At 44.3% G+C, this 20,031-nt stretch overlaps 1 protein-coding gene across 8 annotated transcripts in view; it reads right to left on the reverse strand.

The window, feature by feature from the left end:
* Positions 1-1,505: 1,505 nt before the first annotated feature.
* SLC1A1 (solute carrier family 1 member 1) overlaps positions 1,506-20,031 on the reverse strand; it is a 64,994-nt gene continuing 46,468 nt past the window's right edge. For 4 of the 8 annotated variants that reach the window (XM_059656777.1, XM_059656784.1, XM_059656780.1 and 1 more), the window contains 7 exons: positions 19,060-19,158; positions 15,560-15,744; positions 14,236-14,343; positions 12,249-12,371; positions 11,479-11,673; positions 6,550-6,684; positions 1,506-4,422 (listed from right to left, as the gene is read on the reverse strand). In XM_059656777.1, coding sequence (XP_059512760.1) covers positions 4,176-4,422; positions 6,550-6,684; positions 11,479-11,673; positions 12,249-12,371; positions 14,236-14,343; positions 15,560-15,744; positions 19,060-19,158 — 1,092 coding nt within the window. In that variant the 3' untranslated portion in view covers positions 1,506-4,175. The remainder of the gene's footprint in view (positions 4,423-6,549; positions 6,685-11,478; positions 11,674-12,248; positions 12,372-14,235; positions 14,344-15,559; positions 15,745-19,059; positions 19,159-20,031) is intronic. The other 4 variants (XM_059656781.1, XM_059656778.1, XM_059656779.1 and 1 more) reach the window with 4 other exon arrangements.

The raw sequence follows: 20,031 nt of genomic DNA on the forward strand, positions 1-20,031 counted from the left end.
TCACTAAGTTGGATGCACTATTTGCTTTAATAACTGAGACAGGTCTCAAAACACTGACTAGCAACTAAAGTTGCATCTCTATGGGTTGCCCATGTAAAAGGGGGTGAGAGTGTAGGGGTTTTGTGTGGTGTGGGGGGCACTAGCATTTATCAAACATGTGACAGGGTCTCTGCTAAATGAATTATACGCATTTTCTCATTTAACTTAAAGCAACCCCAAGGGGCAAGATTTATCACCATTTCACTGAAGATTAAACCAAGGCCTTAGATTACTGGCAAGGGTCACAAAATGGTTAAAAGACCAGCCACTTGCCTACCCATGGGTCCCTTGCTGGGCAGCTAGAGAACACAGAATACTCTGTTGCATAGAACTTTTTAGAATTCTGCCAAGGCTCTGCATGACCACTTCTTCTTTCTGTGCCAGGAGGGAAGATTCTTCAACACCTGCAAAGCCAACACTGTTGCTGGCCCACTGCCAACGAGAAGCCAAACACAGTTTCTTCATACTATTCTAAGAATGCTATGGTTTAAATAACAGGCATTGTACCCAGTGGGCTCACTAAGGTTTTGTGGGGAAAGAGTTATTTTCCAGCGCTCATAACACCTTTGCTCTGTTCATGAGTATACTTTGGGCAGATCAAAATCATATGGGGGTCCCTACCCAGGTTCACTAACTTTTCCAAACAGATCTCTCTGTAAGGAGTTGTGTTGTTGGGTATTTTATCCCATGTTGCCAAAAGAGAAGACTGTTCCGAATTAGTTGGACCAGGCAGTGATAAGCATTTTTATGAGACACACACTAAGTGGGGCAGAGAGAGCTGTCCATTCCGTATTGTCTGTCACTAACCAGTGTGTCTGCCGGAGGAACCCCATCATGACCGAGGTTCCAGGCAGGACTGTGCCATTCCTTTAAAGAACTCTCTGAAGTCCAGCTGGTGGGCTCAGTGGTTGAGCATTGACCTATGAACCAGGAGGTGACGGTTCGATTCCCAGTGAGGGCACATGCCAGTGTGGGGTGTGTAGGAGGCAGCCAATCAATGATTCTCTTTCATCATTGATGTTTCTATTTCTCTCTCCCTCTCCCTTCCTCTCTGAAATCAATAAAAACATATTTTAGAAAAAAAATAAAAAGAGCACTCTGAATACAGCTATTCGTCGTTTGTAGGAACATTTCAGAGGTCAGGATCAGTCCTTCAGTGAAACCAAGTCACCATCAATATGGTGACTTTCCCCCATTACAGTAATTTCTAACCAAATTCTATTTTCCTTTTCATCTCTGTCATCAAGTATGGGCAAGCTGTCCGTAATGACAATGAATTTCAACCTTTTAATCCCCACTGAGTAACATGAAGAATTAGATTACTCCCCCTCAGCCCTGCTTCTTCATTCTTGGCTATAAAGACAGTTTTGGAAATGACAATCTGTCTACAATCTGAATGAACTGACCACGTCTCCACCTTCCCACACCCAGCAGAGTGAGATAAAAGAACAGAGAAAGACGGGGAAGAAAGAATGATGGGAATGTTTATTGAGACTGAAATGGAACATTGTTCTCTTTGATGAATTAACAGCACAGTGTGTTAAGAGGTCAGTTACAAACGGACTCCAAAATAAGGATGGCCCGCAGTTCATGAACAGCTCTGCAACTCTGGTGCCTCAAATCAGAGAAACCTGCCAAGGGGGTAGAACCATTCAACCCAAGATAAATACCAACTCAACTGCATTATATTTAGATTGACTTTCTATAAACAATACCATTCTTTGCATTTAAAAACTCACATTGAATTACTGGTTCATACCTATGATGTTTACTGGACAATTCAGTATCATGCTCCTGTAGACTTCAGGTGCAGGTGGTCCACACTGAGCATGTATTCACATCTCCATGCTCTTTGGCACAATTCTGGTTTCTTACTAGGTAAATAGGAAAGCACAGGCTTAAAGTGGCTACTCAGTACTGCAGAAGCACAAGTATTTTGGATCTCAGTGTAAATACAAAAGTCATGTTAAGCATTATTTACAAGATGTGAGCTGAAGCACAGACTTTAATAAGATATCTTCATAAATTAGCAGGAGAATGGCAAATGATGGATTTTAACAAGCAGGGCCAAGATCACTAGACTGCTAGTCGGTTAGAACAATCCTCTCTGGAGGAAGAGACAAGTGCCACACGAGTGAAGGATTTTCCTGAACCACTGATCCCAAGGTCTCAGGTTGTGGGAGTTACTCTGCAAGAATCCAGGTCAGGGATAGTTCTTTTCTGGGCAATGTGGCTTGTTCAACCTATCAAATTCGTATTGAAATACAAGTTATCTGGTAGCTTGCCACTGTTGCTTGGGCCCTGATGGGTACAAAAGGGCAAAGTACTATCATTTTTAAGTGGGTATTACTAACCTTGGAAGAACGAAGCCTTACAGTTGGATAAAGACACATCCAGCCTTATGTGAGTGACATCTTCGAACATAATCTCACACAGAGCTGATATGATTCCCTCCCAGCAGAATTTAGAAGGTGTAACGAATGTCTATGCCACATCAGAATATCACCATAACACATCTCTGCTTTGGGGCAGAAATGATCGAACAACATGATTTCTCAGTCTAGTGCTCCTGAGAGAGGAGTTCTGATAAGCCCCAGAGTAGGTCTGGATTAGAATCATAGTTCATATTCAAGTATTAGGAGAGCTCTTTATTTCACATTGACTGTTCCACTCTGATCTCTGTCTGGCAAATTATATGAAAATAATATATACATATCTATATATATATATAAAACCCTAATATGCAAATAGACGAAACGGCGGACAACTGAACTGTTCGCTATGACGTGCGCTGACCACCAGGGGGCGTGCGCAGAACATGGTGGGTGTCGGCCACAGCAGGATGGTGGAGCAGGTGAGCAGGGGCACCAGACCAAGGCGGGGCGCTGGTTGCTATCATCAGGGCGAGCCTCTGGTGGTTATTGAAAATTCTTTGCTCCTGTGCGCTGCAGTCCTGCCTGGCACTCTCACCCACTGCTGGTGATGGCCCTGCTCACACCCACTGACGGCATGCAGCAATTGGGGCTGGCACCAGCAGCAGGTGCCGAGGGACCGGCGCCATCAGTGGGTGCGAGTGGCAGCTGCTGGCCCTAATTGCCCTTGAGGGCTTCTCTCTCTGCTCCTGAGGGGTGATCTGGGCAGCAGCTGCCGTTTGCACCTGCTCCTGGCACCAGCCCCAATCACTCCGTGCTGTCAGTGTGTGCAAGCAGGGCCAGCACGGTCAGTGCATAGGAGCGGCAGTGGCAGGAGTGGAGCTGCGTGCGGAAAGAGGACTGGGGGCCACGGTGGGAGGGGTTAGGCGGAGCCATGAAGGATGGGCCAAGACCTGCCCTTGTGGCCACCGCAGCCTTGTGGCCCACAGTTCCTTTCAAGGTGCACGAATTCATGCACTGGGCCACTAGTATATATATATATATATGTGTGTGTGTGTGTGTGTGTGTGTGTGTGTGTGTGTGTGTGTGTGTGTGTATAGTTCTACACTGAACACTGGGTTAGGTTAATAGTTACCAGTGTCCCAATACAGTACATTGAAAAAAGGATTTCCCTTCCCCCCAAACCTGACATTCATCTTAAAACTGTTATTGCAGAACTGTGCTGATCTGTTTTCTTTCAAAGAAGTTTCTTTGAAATTGGCTGGAGATGAGTTCAAAATGGACAATTTGGCACATTAACTAGAGAAGAGGGATGGTTTGGATGCATTAAAATCTATAAAAAATGTGAGACGTCAAAGGAAATCCATGCCATAGAAAGCCTGAGTAAAAAAGTTGTAGTCACTGACAGAATCGTTTTTTAAAAACCCCAAACACTGGTGTGTGCGTGAGAAAGCAATTGCGCTTTCACATCTGTTACCTAATTCCAACAGCTGCTATGTTATATACTTCTAAACTTCGTCTCTTGTAGAATTTTAAAACTCCAGATAATATAGCTTGCTTTTTCATCAATTTCCTTTTCTCTTACCCCACCCCCAAGTCCCAGAACATAGAGAGCAAAAGTTCTGAATCCAAATATAGAAAGTAATTTGGAGGTCTGTGTATCAGGTCAAATGTACAATTGGCCATTAGTGTTCTTCTTTTCCTTAATGTTTGAATTCGCTAAGAGATGTCCTTCATCATTCCCAGTCGCCTGAAGCCAGGGCTCTAGAACTGTGAGGTCTGGGTGAACGAGATGGCGTCAGATCTGTCGACGGCAAAGCCTCCGTTGACATACGACTTCTTGGCGTCTGAGTCTTCATTATCGAGTGCTGTGGTTTCCACAGCAAAGGGGTTCGAGAAGTTGACGTCAGATGCAACACTCATCTGCTCCAGCTCCTTCTTAGAGAGCTTCTCCACGATGCCCGTCCCAAAGGCGTCCCCAAGGACGTTCACCATGGTCCTGAACCGGTCCCTGGGGAAGGGAGAGGGTGAGTCAGACAGGAGGCCCAGATTTCATTTCCCTGGCCATTGGAGAGAAGAAAGGACCTGAAGTGTTGAGTTACAAGTTAAGCAAAGGCAGAAAGTGCTGTCCTCATGGCTGGCCGACCAGAGGCTCCTCTCCTTACAGGCCTGGAGCAGAAGTTGGTTCATAAAGGGACAGAATGAGCAACCCAGCTCCCCCAGGCCTGTGCTCCCAATAAGTCACAATGACTCCCCAAACTTCAGCAGCAATTTACCTGAATTCCCTCTTTTCTTCCCAAAGAAATGGGAATAGTATTCACAGATTATTTTGGGACAGTCAAAATTCCATAAATCTTTCACCCCTAACCTCTGTTTTGTGAACATTTCCGGGTTCTCTTGGCTAAGCTGAGAGAACTTGGATGTTTTGTGGGTGGCACATGGTATGTGTCCAGGTGTTCTTGTGTTTGTGTATCCCTGGTGTACTTATTTCTTTACCACACCAAGTCACTCCATGAATAAGCCAGCAGGGATGCCACAGATCGCAGGGTCAGAAAACCAGGTTTGCCTGGGAATGTCTTTCTCTTTGAGGCACCCCCAGCTAGTCTTTACTCCCAAACAGCCTGGGAAAGAGGCTGAAGACAGGAAGCTGTGTAGAAAGAGAAGGCATCCTGGTGAGAGGATGCTAGAGCACTGTTGGTAGAAACTATGTACATGAATATCCTTATGAAAACTACACCTGCAGGACAGAAAAGGCCAACAGTGCTTACACATGTCCACTCTGGATGCCCTGCTGTTATACAGAACAAGGCTATGGGTTGAACTAGAATGGACCATGGATCAGACTAAACCTTTCACTTTTCTGGGATCTTGGAGTGAAGGTCATCAATTCCAGGAAGAACCAGGGAAAGGAGAGAAGTGCAAATCCACCAACACCACTGGAAAAATTGAAGCATTTGCCTCAATGGTTGGGTACCTTTGCAAGAAAGGTGCCACCTCAGTAGGGCTTTGTAGAACCAAGTAGCCACTAAGGGGAGCCCACATGGCACAGCTTCCCTGTGCAGGAGCTTCTGCCTTCAGGGACATGACTGTACCTTCACACCCACATGGAATGTTTCCCTTTCCTTAGCTGCCACTTGCAAACTGCACACCACTGGACTCCCCAGTAAGCCTGGCTGGCTCTGAGTGAAGGCTTGCTAAGGAGCTACACTTACTCCTGATGGCAAGGGGATAGAGACCTCGATGCCAGAAGATCAGTGCACAACGTGGGTATTAACCAAGGATAGAGGTGGAATCAGGCTTGTTCTAACTTTAACCTTCAGGGTCACAAAAGGCACGTTCTTAACCTTACCCTGAACATACCACAGATGCTCTGGTGTGTTCCTTAGCCATGTATATGTGTGTGTGTGTGTGTGTGTGTGTGTGTGTGAGAGAGAGAGAGAGAGAGAGAGAGAGAGAGAGAGAGAGAGAGAATTATTGGCTTGAATGGTCTAACTTATTCTAGTTATAACAATTAAGACTTGCCTTTTATTGAGCACATACTGCTTCCAGACACTGTTTTAGATACTTCTCCCACATTAGCTCACTCAGTCCTTAAACCAACCCAATGGGATAGATGGGATCTTTTCCATCTTACAGATAATGCAACAGAACCTCAGAGAGGTTAAGGAACTTAAGTTCAAAAGCCAGTAAGACATTGATCAGGGATTCAAACCCAAGTCAGTCTTATTGCAAAGCCTTTGCTTGTGTCACTGCCCCTGATGGTCTGAAGCTGGGAAGATAGGCTGATTTTGAACCAGGTGGTCTGAACCTATGCTGCTGATCTAGGGCTGGGATAGGCCTGGGTGGCCTATGGGGTTTGGAATGTCTGGGGCCTTGCCTACCTTCTTCACTATATCGTTTTGTGTTTATCTTGTCCAATGCCAGGCTCTTAACCTTGAGCATTTCCAGGTATAATGAGCTAGTAGAGATCATTGGCTTTTTAAAATCACTGCTTGAAGTTACGAGGAGTTAATTTTTAACCACATTATCAGATGGCCTGGTCAGAGGGAAATGAAAGCAGCAACAGATGGCTCATTAGGCAATCTGAAGAGAGAATGATGACAGACTGCAGATTCTGCAGCACTTTATTCCAACTCACAGGAACCAGTCGACAGCGATGATCAGGGTGACATCCTCAGTGGGCAGGCCCACAGCACTCAGCACGATCACCATGGTCACCAGGCCAGCCTGGGGTACACCCGCAGCTCCGATGCTGGCAGCTGTGGCTGTGACACTGTAGCCAAAACACACCAGCACGAAAGGAGTTAGACACCCATTTCTTCCTTCAGGGTCCCTGGCCTGAAACAGTCCCAATGGCTGTTATTGCTGTGTCCCCAAATTGGCCAGTCAGAATCTGTTATCTGCTGAGCACCAGCTCTGCCTTATTAAAGGGCTGTGGGAGACTGAGGAGAGTATGATCTTCTAGCCGTGGTCGGCAAACCGCGGCTTGTGAGCCGCAGTTTGCCGACCACTGTTCTAGGGGAAATAGGGCAAACCACTCTAATGCAAGGGCTGCATGAGGCACACAACATGCAAGAGATATATTTAAGAGGAAGGCAAGTGTTTACCAACTGGGATGGGTGACTATCTACCCATCCCTCCTGAACAAATGACAAATGTCTCTCCACCTACTTCTATCTACTCACCCATCAAGCATTTAATGAGAATCTAATATGTGCCAGGGATTTACGTTGCCTTGAAGGATAGTAGAGGGATAGTGGTATGGATAGATGGACAAGGGCATTTTAGGTGAAGCTAAAACCTCAAGTGTTTAAGGAGGTTTTATTCACTTTCTCAACATCATAAGACTCTTGACATCTCTGGCAGATGCCCTTTAGGGCACTGACTTGAGAAATAGCTGACTCCTGTCCAAGGTATAAGCGTTCATTCCTGACTGCTCCTTTTTGCCAGTGGATGCACTTTGTACAAAAGAAAGGTCTGGAATTCGGGAGAGGCAGCCATGAGAACTTTGCTAAGTATTTAAAAAGATCCCTCTTGGGCAGATAAAATGTGGCACATCCCTTTGGAATGTACAGTTCTTTATCAGCAACTTCCTTAAATCCGGCCACTTTGGAGGAAACAAGGGCTCTCCTCTGGTCCTGAAAAGTCCCTTGATTTGAGTCAGCTTGAAGGGGACACCCACGACATTTTCTCGAGACACGTCCTTACTCTCGGCTAAAGCCTGAACTGTCTCCAGGATGTCGCTGAGTTGAAAGGTAAAGATGCAGAAACTGCCTATTTAGACAAGAAGAATCCCCGATTCAAGCCACAAATCCATATTCTTGTGAGTTCATAAAGCCTCAGAGTTCCTACAAAGCTGATTCCAGTGCCCATTCATCTCTCCAGTGTGGGTCACAGGTGGTGTTTGAGAGTATGGTTAAACTCAGGCCAGAGTTCTTAGACAAGAAAGTTTTTTCTTAGTGGCTATGGCCACCCAATTTCTAGTAAGTTAGAGATTTCTGGGGCTGTCCCAATTCCTCTCAAAGTTCCAGGCCTACACAATCCTTTGGATCTGTTCTGACTTAAGTATTTGTTGTTAAATTCAAGTTTGTTTCAATGCTGGTTGAAAAAATTTAAACTGACCGCAATGATGGATTTTCTTTGTCAGAAGTAGTAGGTGCCCGTGTCCACTGCTCCTTCTTGGAACCCCCAACACATCACTGTTAACCATGGGGTCACTATAGCCTGAGGCTGGGCTTGAGATTCAAAATCCATTTAGTTAAAACTCTGCTCTTTGACCTTGACCTTACTTTACTGGACTTCAGCTATCTAACTGGCTTTCGTCTGAAGTATTAATCTTCAGATAGGCGGGAAAAATTTTACTAACAGCTGCCCTTAGGCAAGTTACTTCTCTGAATCTGTTTGTCACCTATAAGATGGAACTAATGTGTTTACTTTGTAGTGCTGCTGTGCAGATTCAATGAGGTAACACATTTAAGGCACCCAGCACAGCACCTGGATCTAGTAGATTCTTAAAAACTGATGCCACTTCTGCTACGTCAGCAGCTGCTGCTATTGCTTCTACTACCACTGCTGCTAGTATTATTACTACCACTACAAAAACTATCACTGCTACTTTTTCCTCCAAGCTCTTTCTGGGCCCCAAATTCTATAATTACCTTTCATTATAAGAAAATGTATCCTACTTTTAATCAGTTATAACCTTTGATAAATGAATGTTATGAGAAAACCACAACAGGGTGTGTTTTGGGTAGATGGTGCTTACATTTTTTTGATGTCCAGTCCAAAATGGCCAGAGGAAGAGATAAACTATAGGTCCCCAAATCTTTTTAACCACAGGAGCCACAACTGTAACTTGTCAAATTTAACATTTATTATTTCATTCTCTCCCAGGTAGAGCCAGAGAGGATTCTTTATTTTAAGTTAATGATTACCCTGGCCAGGCAGCTGTTATTGGCTCTGGGCCAGTATTAGCAGCCAAGTCTGATATAAGAATACCCCAGAGCAGGGAGAGAGGTTTTTATGTGAATTGAGTATATAGCCTCAAGGCCCAAAGTTTATCCCTCTAGCAGTTTTTTGTTTGTTTTTAAAGGTTACAAAGATCCAGGAAACCTATGACTGAGGCAGGGAGGGAATTCAGCACCAAGTGGCAAAGACCCAAAAGAACTGGCATCTCTTACAACCACTCCTTAGAAACCAGTTCAGTGCAGACGGGGTCCCACAGCCCAAGGTGAGGGAGGTGGGGAAAGGCACTGGGGAGTCTAAAAGTAACAACTGCTGGAACCACCGTGGCTATGGATCAAGATTTCAATTTTAACATGCTTGTTGCTGTTCAAACTACAGAACTTTATTCAAGCTCTTTCTGATTGAAAACATTTAAACTGACTGCAATGATAGGTTTTCTTTGTTAGAAGTAGTAGGTACCCATGCCCACTGCTCCCTTTTGGAACCCCCAATACATCACTGTTAACCACATGGTCACTATAGCCTGAGGCTCTTTAGCCACTAACATGGCTTGTTAGCCACTAACACTTTATAGATCATGCAGTTGCCCAGCTGAACATGCCAAATGGTCCAGTTTGCACTTGTCTTCGGTTAATTTCAAGCAAACTGCAATAAGTATGTTTTGACTTAGGGTTGGGGAAGATTTAAAAATGTACTGTATGAGAACACTGTTAGAATTATTTGTTTGCCTGGAAGTTATGCCTATACCAAGTGCTATGGGTGAAAGAATGAATTAACTCTGAAATGTTCAGGTTCAGCCTTGAGTAGGCGCAAGAACCCAGTTTAGTCTCAAACTCCCACTCTAAAGTTCTGACTAATCACAATCCACTCTTCAAAGCAGCACTGACCAGTAGGAGTTTCTACAACGACAGCACCTATTTCTACAATGATAGAATCTTCTGTGTCTGCTCCGTCCAATTCGTGTGTGTAGCTAATGGTACTATATTGAGAAGTGCTGTTCCAGAGAAACAGCTCTGGCAAAATTCACTAAGGACATTTTCACCCCCTACTTGAGTAGACAATTTTAGTCTTCATTTGACTAGGATTCTCTACAGTATTTGACTCCACGGACCATTTAATCTGAAAATCTCTCTTTTCTGGGTGTCAATGATACCATCGTTTCAGGGCTCTCTTCCCATCTTTCTTTCCTTCTCACTCTTCCTCTTGGGTTCTTCCTTCCCTGCTTCTAACATTAGGATTTTCTAGGGCTCAGTCCTTAGTCCTTTTCTCTTCCCTAGGACTCTCCCTATGCAGTGCCATCCATTTCGAACATTTACTGAACGCTCACTATGTAGGCATCATTCTAAGCATTTCATATGCATCATCTGACTTAATGATCACTACTTGCACAAAATGTAGACACTATCATTATCCTCATTTTACGGATGAGAAACAGAAGCTTAGAGAATGCAAGTAGCTTGGCCAAGGTTATAGCTAATCATGGTGAAGCTCAGATTCAAATTCAGATAATTGACTTCCTATCAAGCTGAGGACCCTGGCTTCTATAGCTACAGTGAAGACCACATTTCTCTCACTGCTTACTTCTACCTGGGTGTCTTAAAGGCATTTCAAATTCATTATGTCTAAAAGCATAAACTCTATCTTCCTACCTAGACTTGCTTCTCCTACACTAGTTGCTGTTCTGGTAAGCACCATCCACCAATCCAGAAACACCCACCAATCCTGGGAGTCATCCTATCTGCCACCTGTCCCTCACTCCAAATCTAACTGATGCCTCTTTAATTCACTAGCTCTTCTCCATCCCTCATGTCAGTGCCTTGATGTGGGCCTTTTCATACCATACCTGGACTCCTGTAATAGTCTCCTAACAGGTCTTCCAGCTATGGTTCCTGCTACCATCCAGTTGCCTTTCTAAAATGAAAATCTGTCCATGGTATGAAAGATTGTTGAAGACTTTTCCATGAGCTCCCCATACAAAGCTTTCATGGCATGATCCCTGACTCCTCGTTTCTTTATGTTCTCCACATCACACTCTATGTCAGTCATACAAAATAATCTGTACTTGCTATTCCTTTCATCTAAAATGCTCTTAGCTTCCTTCTTTTTCTATGAAATTCTTACTCCTCTTCTAAGACTTAGCTAAACTCTCTCCAGGAAGCCTTTCCTCACCTTCCCAGGGAGAGCTAACCCTTCCTTCCCTGGTGTCTTCGATGCCTCCCATTCAAACCTCTACTATAGCCCTTATCACACCACTCAGCATTTATTTAGATATGTGTACCCCTTATCTACCTACTAGGAACCCCTTGAAAGAAGAGACTGGCCCTTGTTCAATCTTGAATCCTTGGTACCTACTCTGTGCTTAGGACCCAGTGAGGCACTGAACTGAGAACAGAATGATGCTTTTGGCTTATCTAGACCTTGAAGCAGTGCAACACAATCCCACTGCTTGTAACAGAGTTGTGCTTAGCCTTGGGAACCGACTTTGTAGACCAAGAAAATCAACCCACCACTGGACCACTCTTGATCTCCCCTCACAGGCAACTTTTACTAGAGGCAATTCCAGTAACGGAGATGAGAATGAATGTGACACCATGCCCCCAACCTGATAGTGACGATCTGCCCAATGCTCAAGTCCATGTCATTCAACTGTGCAATGAACACAGCTGCTACTGCTTCGTAGAGTGCAGTCCCGTCCATGTTGATTGTAGCACCAACAGGTAACACAAATCTAGTGATCCTTTTGTCCACGTGGTTCTTTTCTTCAGCACAGCGGAAAGTGACAGGCAGGGTTGCTGAACTGTGTGATAAAAAGACAAAGGCGTTACGGTTTAGAAATGCTGGTCCTCAGTCCCTGCCTGAAGAAGAGACACCTCCATTCCAAAAACTAACCAGGTATGCTGGCACCTTTGACAGGTTCAGGAATCAGAAGGTGCTATGGTTGCCACTGTTCCAAGTTACAACATAATCCCTTCGTGGGCTGCAGGCTGCGCCAAGAGGGCCAGAAACATCCCCCAGGGTGAAGCACTACATTCAAGGACATGGGTAGAGACTATGGGGATCATTTCTTTCTTTCTTTTTTAAATTGATCTCAGAGAGAGAGGGAGAGAAGCCAATTGGTTGCTTCCCGCATGCACTCCAACTGGTGATCGAACCCACCACCTAGTTATATGCCCTGACTGGGAATTGAACCACCACCTTTTGATGAATGGACCGATACTCCAACCAACTGAGCCACACTGGCTGGGGCAATCATTTCTTGAATTAAAGGCAACTACAAAAACTATAAGCTGCAGATACTGCTTCATCCAGTGAGGCGAGGGTTGATAAAAGCTTGGTTCAGAGACTTCCTCTAGACACACCTCTTCTATTTACCTGGAAGAGATCATGAGAGCTGTCAGGAGAGCCTGGGCCATCCCCATGGCAAACCGGAAAGGGTTCTTTCTGACCACAATGAAATATATCAGTGGAAGAATTACAATGGAGTGGATGGCAAGCCTGTAGATGAGAAAGGAACAGGTTTATGGATGATACCACCTCTTCATATTAATCCTTTTTTCAAACAGCTTTTTTCATGTCATTCAACTTTCATATTGATCTAATGAGAAAATGAGAAGTAGGGCATGAATATGTCTCCAGTCCACATATGAGGATGAGGAGATTCATTCAGCAAATGAAGTATCTTATCAAAGTTACTGGCAAAGCCAGTAGCTGAATGCACATTCCAGGGCTCACAGAACAATTACATCATGCTTCCAAGCCCTGATCGTGCTGTTCCTGCTAAATGTGCTAAAATCTTTCACTTCCTTCTGTTGCTGAATTCTTACTCCTCCTCTAAGACTCAGTAAGACTTCCCTCTCCTTCAGGAAGCCTCCCCTCAACCTCCCAGCTCCCGCTGACCCCTCCCTCCTTGGTGACTCTGTGGGCCCCTCTATTATAGCCCTTCACAGCCTCAGCCACTCTGTTCCCTGGGCCTCACCGCTGTTTTGTTGGACGGCGCCCACTGTCTAAGAGGGAAGTGAGGATTGCAATGAGGAGGAAGCCCTTGCTCTTCCATTTTCATACTTTGGACCGACTCTGTTATTCCTGTCTTCCAAAACAATTCCTTGTTCCACATGGAAATATATGGGTTACACAAAACAGGGGGCTTCAGAAAGGAGACTGATTCAGCAGATGCCATATAGGTGGCAGCGTAGAGTTTAAAGATATGTGAAGCTGAAATAGTAAGAATGGTCATTGAAAATACAGCTCCCGGGGGTGTGGAAAGAGGGTCTCCTGGATAGAGAGCTGTGGCTAAGAACTCTGAGGAACTAACTTCGCTTACTCTTAGGAACCTAGCTAGGATAAGAGAACAGAAGCCAGCAGAACCCCGTTATGTAGTGGCTCAGCATAATACGCCGCAGCCCCTTCACTGCCTGGACGCAGCCTCTGGCCTCTTTGAACCGGGCCAAAGAGGTCCTGCCTCCCTTTGTACTGGGCCCTGGGATTTGACTGACCCTCACACTGTAGGAATCCAGGCTGCTTCTCTGTTGGCCATCAGGGCTATGCTCTTGGTAAACACAGATTAAGTACTAAATGCTATGCAGTGGAAACTCCCCAATGCAATTGAGTTCCAATAGGTGAGCTGATTGCTTAAGTGGGTGTTTGGGGGCATTGACCAGTGGGAGTCAAATTGATGATGTTTGCTCATTCCTATGGCCCGTATTTCAAGGCACATGTGATGTATCCCACCCCCGGCTGATATCTGGGAGCACCATTTATCACCTATTCCCCTCAAGGAACCAATAACTGGACTAATAAGTATGCAAATGACCTGTCTCCTGCTGCCTTCTTGCTTTACACAATTCCTTCTAACATGAAGATTTCCCCTGTACCCTGTCTGGCCCTGTGAGGATGCAGGGGGTGACAGTGGTCACCAGCCCCACCAACAGGGTCCTGGAACTGACCAGCCATCCTGGTCCTACTTGCTCGAGTCTGATTTTATTTAGGCACTGCCTAATTTCTTTCAGGCCCAGGGTACATGGGGTTATTTTTATTTGCTTGGTTAGTTTATATCCCTGAGGAAGTGAAGACCAGGAGACAGCCAAGATTGGCTACCAGTGGGTTTTAAAAAATTATTTGAATACAACTAACAAAGGCAGTGACAAAGCCTGGTCCAGGCTGTTCTGCCAAGATCTGGCACTGAGCACAGTACAATCCACCTCCAGTACAGCTGTTAAAGGGCACCCCTCCTACCCCCAACCGGCTCTCTTATCGCTGAACCCCATTTCCCCCTGCACGTAGGAGAAAAGCCAATGTTAACCCTCTGAAACCCAGACTTTCATGAGTTCAAGTGAGGTTTCTTCTCTTGGGTCTGACATACCCAGTCAGGACGGTGGCCATGTAAAGGCCCAGCTTGCGGAATATGTCCCAGTCTTCAACTTCTATGATCTTTCCGGCAATCAGGAATAAAATGCCGATTGGCATGTAACTAGAAAGTAAGCATGACAAAGTCAGCAGGTGTTTTCTCAGGGTGGGATTGTTGGGGAAGAAACAAGCCTCAGCTTTGCACCCGCCCTCAGCTGGGAGGAGCACAGGGTGCACAATGAAGCGAAGGTCTCAGTTTCATCTCAGTTCCAGGCTGTGGGGGACCACACTGGCTTCAGGTTTCAACATCTGTGTGTACCTTAAATTCTACCCACCTAAGCTACCGTAACGGGACACACTTGGCAAGAAGGTATGGTTATTGAACACCTGAAACCTATATAATTTTATTAACCAACGCACCCCAATACATTAAATAAAATAAGTACATAAAAAGGTGTGATTAAACTACTGCATATCCCACTCCTTGTTCCCAGGACATAGACATTCTACCGATTGCTACCTCCGAGATCTCATTTTAGCTTGATCCTGCAAATAAGGTCACTAGGCTCTTTCTAGCCATGGTCACCTTGTTTCCCAGGTTGTAGTCTCAGCAAAGAGCAATAGGGTTAGTAGTGGGAGTGGTCGTAATAGCTGTTTGTGGAGCTCTCATGACAGGTCTTGTGTTGGCTTAAGTATTTTACATGCATTAATTCAGTTAGTGTGCTTCTCCCAATCCTAGTGGGAGATTTTGTTACCCTTTTTTATAGATAATGAAGCTGAGGTGCAATGGGATTAAGTGACTGAAATAACTGAACCGTTTATGTCACTGTCAATGTCTATAATTTGGATTAAATGATGTTAACCAACTCAATATGAGATAAGAGGGACAGAGGTCTCTGAGGAAAGGTGGACTTTTCGGCATCTCCGAGACAGGGCAGGTACTCAAGCAGCTTTCGTTTGGATGGGTTAGTGCTCGTGCTGTACCTGTTTAAGTATCTGGAATATCACTTCTGCATGGGGCCTATTAAGGAAAGCACTTTGTGTTTTGATGTGCAGGGAACCCCTTCAAGTCATGCCTTTAACTATCTCTTACATGAATGCTAGTTGGGTACAAGATGATCAAAGGCTTTGGCAGTAAACACAATGGCTGATATCTAGACCCTTGTTAGTGAACAAAAAGTAACATGTGGCGTGATTCAATACTCTTGTTAGCGTCTTGATATTCAGGGTTCCCTTTTCTAAGGTGAGTCAGTTGAGACACATAAGACTTTTGGTTCTAATTCTGAGGGGATAGTTCTAATTCAGGGGAAGCAAGATGGCATTAATGAGTGTTAGCTCACCACATAATGATCTGAATGATTTTCATGGTTGCATCGGTCAGAGCATTGAAGAAATCCACCAGAATCTGTCCCTTTTCGCCCATTTTTCCAATGACAAGTCCAAAGACAAGGCAAAAGACAATCAAGCCGAGGACATTGATGCCTTCTGAATACATGCCTACAACTTTGTATTCCTTTGTTTCATTCTGTGAATCAAAACCAGGAAAATGTATTGATGCATGGTTATAATCTTGTTAGACTGCATAGGCATTGAAATGAGAAGATACAATAGGCAAACATAATAAACCAGTGATCTACCAGTCAGAGTCAACAATACTTTGGGAAATATAACTAAAAATACAAAAAAGAGAACCCATCTATGCATATATCAGATTTTTTACTGCCCCCACCTTTAGCCATTGAAGTTTAAAGTGTTTTTTCTCCTCTCTCTCTCAACAAATCCATATCTAAATATTTCTTTTGAAGATTTCTTATTATGGGATGTTTTACATTTTTTATTTTATTTTTTAAAATTCTTCATTGTTTAAAGTATTATATATGTCTCCTTTCCCCCCATTGTGTTTTACATTTTTTGTAAGAACTTCAGAATCAAGACACTTTCGGGGTTATTTTAACTACTCACTATATTTGGAGGCTTTATAAAAAGAATAGGAACCAGTAATGCAGGAAACAGAAAATATTGACCAGTGTGGACATTCTTAGGACATTTTACTGGTTTATCCTGATAATGAAGCATGAGAACATTCTTGCCCTGGTTGGTGTGGCTCAGTTCGTTAAGCATCGTCCCATGCACCGAAAGGTTACTGGTTCAATTCCTGCTCAGGGCACATGCCCAGGTTATGGGCTGGATCCCCAGAAGGGGGATGCAGGAGGCAGCCAATAGATATTTCTCTCACATAGATGTTTTTCTCTCCCTCTCTCGTCCTCTCTAACATAAATAAAAACATATTTAAATAAAGAACATTCTTTATTGCCTCTAATTTTGAATGACCAATAGGATTTTGGAGATATAAAAGTTAACCAGCCCGACCAGCATGGCTCAGTGGTTGAGCATCGACCTATGAACCAGGTGGCCATGGTTTGATTCCCAGTCAGTGCACATGCCTGGGTTGTGGGCTCGATCTCTAGTGGGGGGTATATAGGAGGCAGCTGATCAATGATTCTCTCTCATTAATGTTTCTCTCTGTTTCTCTCTCCTCTTAAATCAATAAATATATATATATTTTTTAAAAAGTTAACCAGGTTCCTACTATTAGGAACCATTTGTTTGCTTTATCCTGTGTAAGAATAGCATGAGATTTACTGAGAGATGTCATAAGGACATAACATAAATGGACAAGCCCCTGGGGCACCAGTTATTTCTCAATTATGATGTGATTTAATCAAACACATATTTACCAAGCAGCTGGAGTGTGCCAACTGCAGTGGCTACAGCGTAAGGTCATCAGTAAAAGGGGAAAGATTTATTCGTTCTGAAGAGAAACACAGTGAGATGGTGTGTAATTAACTGCACAGCCAAGCTATGAGTTATAGGCATCCTATGGAACCTGGGGACATGGATGAGGGCTGTGAGGTTACCATTAAGAAATGGTAAGCCAAGGCAAAAGTCATCCTGTATCCTGCTTGGAGAATTCCTACCCATGTTTTATGGCTCTCCAACGAATTTAAGCCATCCTGTTGGATGCCCCGGAGTACCCTGTTCTTCCCTGTTGTAATATTCATCACTCTTCATACGAGGGCAGATGCCAAACATCTGTCTTTTCACTATTGCAATCCAATGTTCGGCAGGGCCTGGCTCAGGGAGGGTGATCAGAAATAAGGAGTAATGAAGGAGGCTGATCAGGATAGGATAGAGGGGGCCCACTGGGAACTGAGCCCAGAAACTAGGGAGGAGCCGGGGGGCGCTGGACCTGTCAGAGGGGTTAACTGGGGAGTGAAGGCTTTCTGCAGGTGGAAGCAGGGAGCCAATGGTGGCCTAGTTAAACTGAATTCTTAAGTCTACTGAATATTTATCTTTTCCTTAAATTTTCCCTTCCTGTGTGAAGGCAGAGAACATTCAGGAAAAAATCTACTACAGGACTAAAAAATGTATTACTTCAGGCCCATACGTTCTAAGCCTTCAATAGGGAAATCCCAAAGCTCTATAAGCCCATTGATTTTAACTATGAGTTCATGGCAAACTCTAGGTGGCAAAACCTAACCCGAATTGAAACGAGGCCACGTATGGTCTATTTCTTGTAATTTGGCAGAATATTCATAAATTCGATGCAAGAATATTGATGTGCTTGATTCTAGAGCAGTGGTTCTCAACCTTGGCTGCACATTTGAATCACCTAGGAATCTTTTTAAAATCCTGATTTCTGGGCCTCATCCTCCGGAAATTCTGTTTCCATGTTACTAATGTTGTGGCCCCACCCCATAACAAAGAAACAGAATTTCTGGAGGATGAGGCCCAGAAATCAGGATTTTAAAAAGATTCCCAGGTGATTCTAACGTGCAGCCAAGGTTGAGAACCACTGTTCTAGAGTGTTGTTGCCAATCCTACTTCAGGGAAGTGTTTAACGTGTACACTCACCGCCTGGCCCATCTAACGTGGAAAACTATGGATCTACATCACATCTGGGCAGAGAGTTTCAAGAAAGAAATTGTGGGCCTGCATTCTGTGTTTACATAGTCGTGCAAACCTAGAGCAGTTCCCAGAGGTGCGCACCTCAGCTCTAAGGAGTGGCGGAGATACAGAGGCAACAGGGCTCTCTCTCCTCCATGTGGTTCAATGGCTGCTCATTATTCTGGGTAGTTAGGTTCTATGAAGTGGTCACCAACACTGAATTAGCGAATACTAATGCACTGTTTCTAGGGAAAATGTATGAGTAAGTTCTTGGGAATCAATGTTCACAACATTTTCGTCAAATCATCCACACATGACCTACTTTATACATGTTTCTGCTCAGAGACGACCTTATTTCTATATATACTGTTGATTCATTAACACTGAATTCACAACCCACGCACTAGAACTCAAGCCTGAATGAAGTGTATCTAACATACTGTATTCTCTGGAAGGCACATTGGAGCCCTCTTCATTTAGGAACCATAGACAGCACTTCAGCACTATGGTTGGGGGATATTTTAAACAGTGAAATTACCACGAAAAGTACAAAACTGTGAAAATGTGGCATAAGCGCACCACAAAAAGACACGTGTTAATAGCAGGAGAGCTGAAACAAGAAGGCAGAGCATAGCTGTGTTCAGCATCTGCTGGGAACACATGTGCATTGGGCAACTTAAATTTTTCACCGCTCCATGCACGTCTGCGAATGACACGAAAACGCCTGAGTGTTGGTTTTGAGGTTGCAAATACATTTTAGCAAGTAGGTGAATTCACAAAGTGTGGAATACATGAAAAATGAGGATGGACTGTACTTCCATCTCCTGCTCACTCACAACTCAGGCCCTGTCTACTGGGGAGGGGGCGTGGGCGACAAGGAAGGAAGCAGTACCTTGGCAACAGCAGTTGTCATGACGGCTGTGACAGATGCTCCCGTCATATTCATCCCTGGCTCACTGGGAGGACTCACTTCTTTCCGCGTGGTTTTATACTGCACGTTAGAAGAAGAAAACCCAAGAAACAAATGAAGAAAGTTTTTTAAGCACCTGAGGCTAACTCACAGGAATACAGTTACTTTGGCAAACAAATACCACTGAAAGGTTCTACCTCCGATGCCTCTGTTGGCTCCAGGTGTTGATAGAACCTCTTATGAGGCTTTGGAACCAAAAGCGGAATTGAGAAATCCAACCCCCGGTGCCCACAGCCACCATTCAATGATGTCAAAGTGTTCTCTCACTTTTATAAGAAAGGACAAATTAATGGAGCAACAAAGTGAATGAAATTATCGGTGTTATCTGTAGGTGCTTTGACAGACTCAGGAATCCTGTGCATCATTTTTTTATCCTATTTATTATTTATAACCTGGGAGAAACCTCACCACTTTGATAAATGCAGTCGCTATGACTTTAATAAACATCAACAACTATATGATTGTTCCCAAATCAACAGTCGTTTTAGGGCTACTCCATGAGATTTCTGTTGACTCCTCCTCCTTCAGCCCCGTCTGGTTCTGTGGAGCTTCAACAGAGAGGTTGAAGAAAGAGCTAGTATACCCTCACACCAGGTCACGCTTACAGGCTCTGCCAACACCGAGAACCTCACAAGCGACCACTGTGGCTGAAGCGCAAAGGCACCCCTGAAATAGAGGTGGTTCTGTGCTGCTTGGAGGTCGGCAGCGAGCAGTTTAATTGCTGCTCCTGCTGGTATACACAGAGGTCTCTGTGCATATAATTTATGTAAATCAATTCAGCACTTTGCGATAGACTCAGCTGTCTAAGTGCATAGAAAAACGAGAGAAAAAGACGTGAAGAAAATGGAGTGGAGAGACTTTTAAACTTTCCTAGAGAAAAAAAAAATCATGGCG

This window comes from Myotis daubentonii, chromosome 11, assembly GCF_963259705.1.
Source record: "Myotis daubentonii chromosome 11, mMyoDau2.1, whole genome shotgun sequence".
In the NCBI taxonomy this organism is placed as follows: domain Eukaryota; kingdom Metazoa; phylum Chordata; class Mammalia; order Chiroptera; family Vespertilionidae; genus Myotis; species Myotis daubentonii.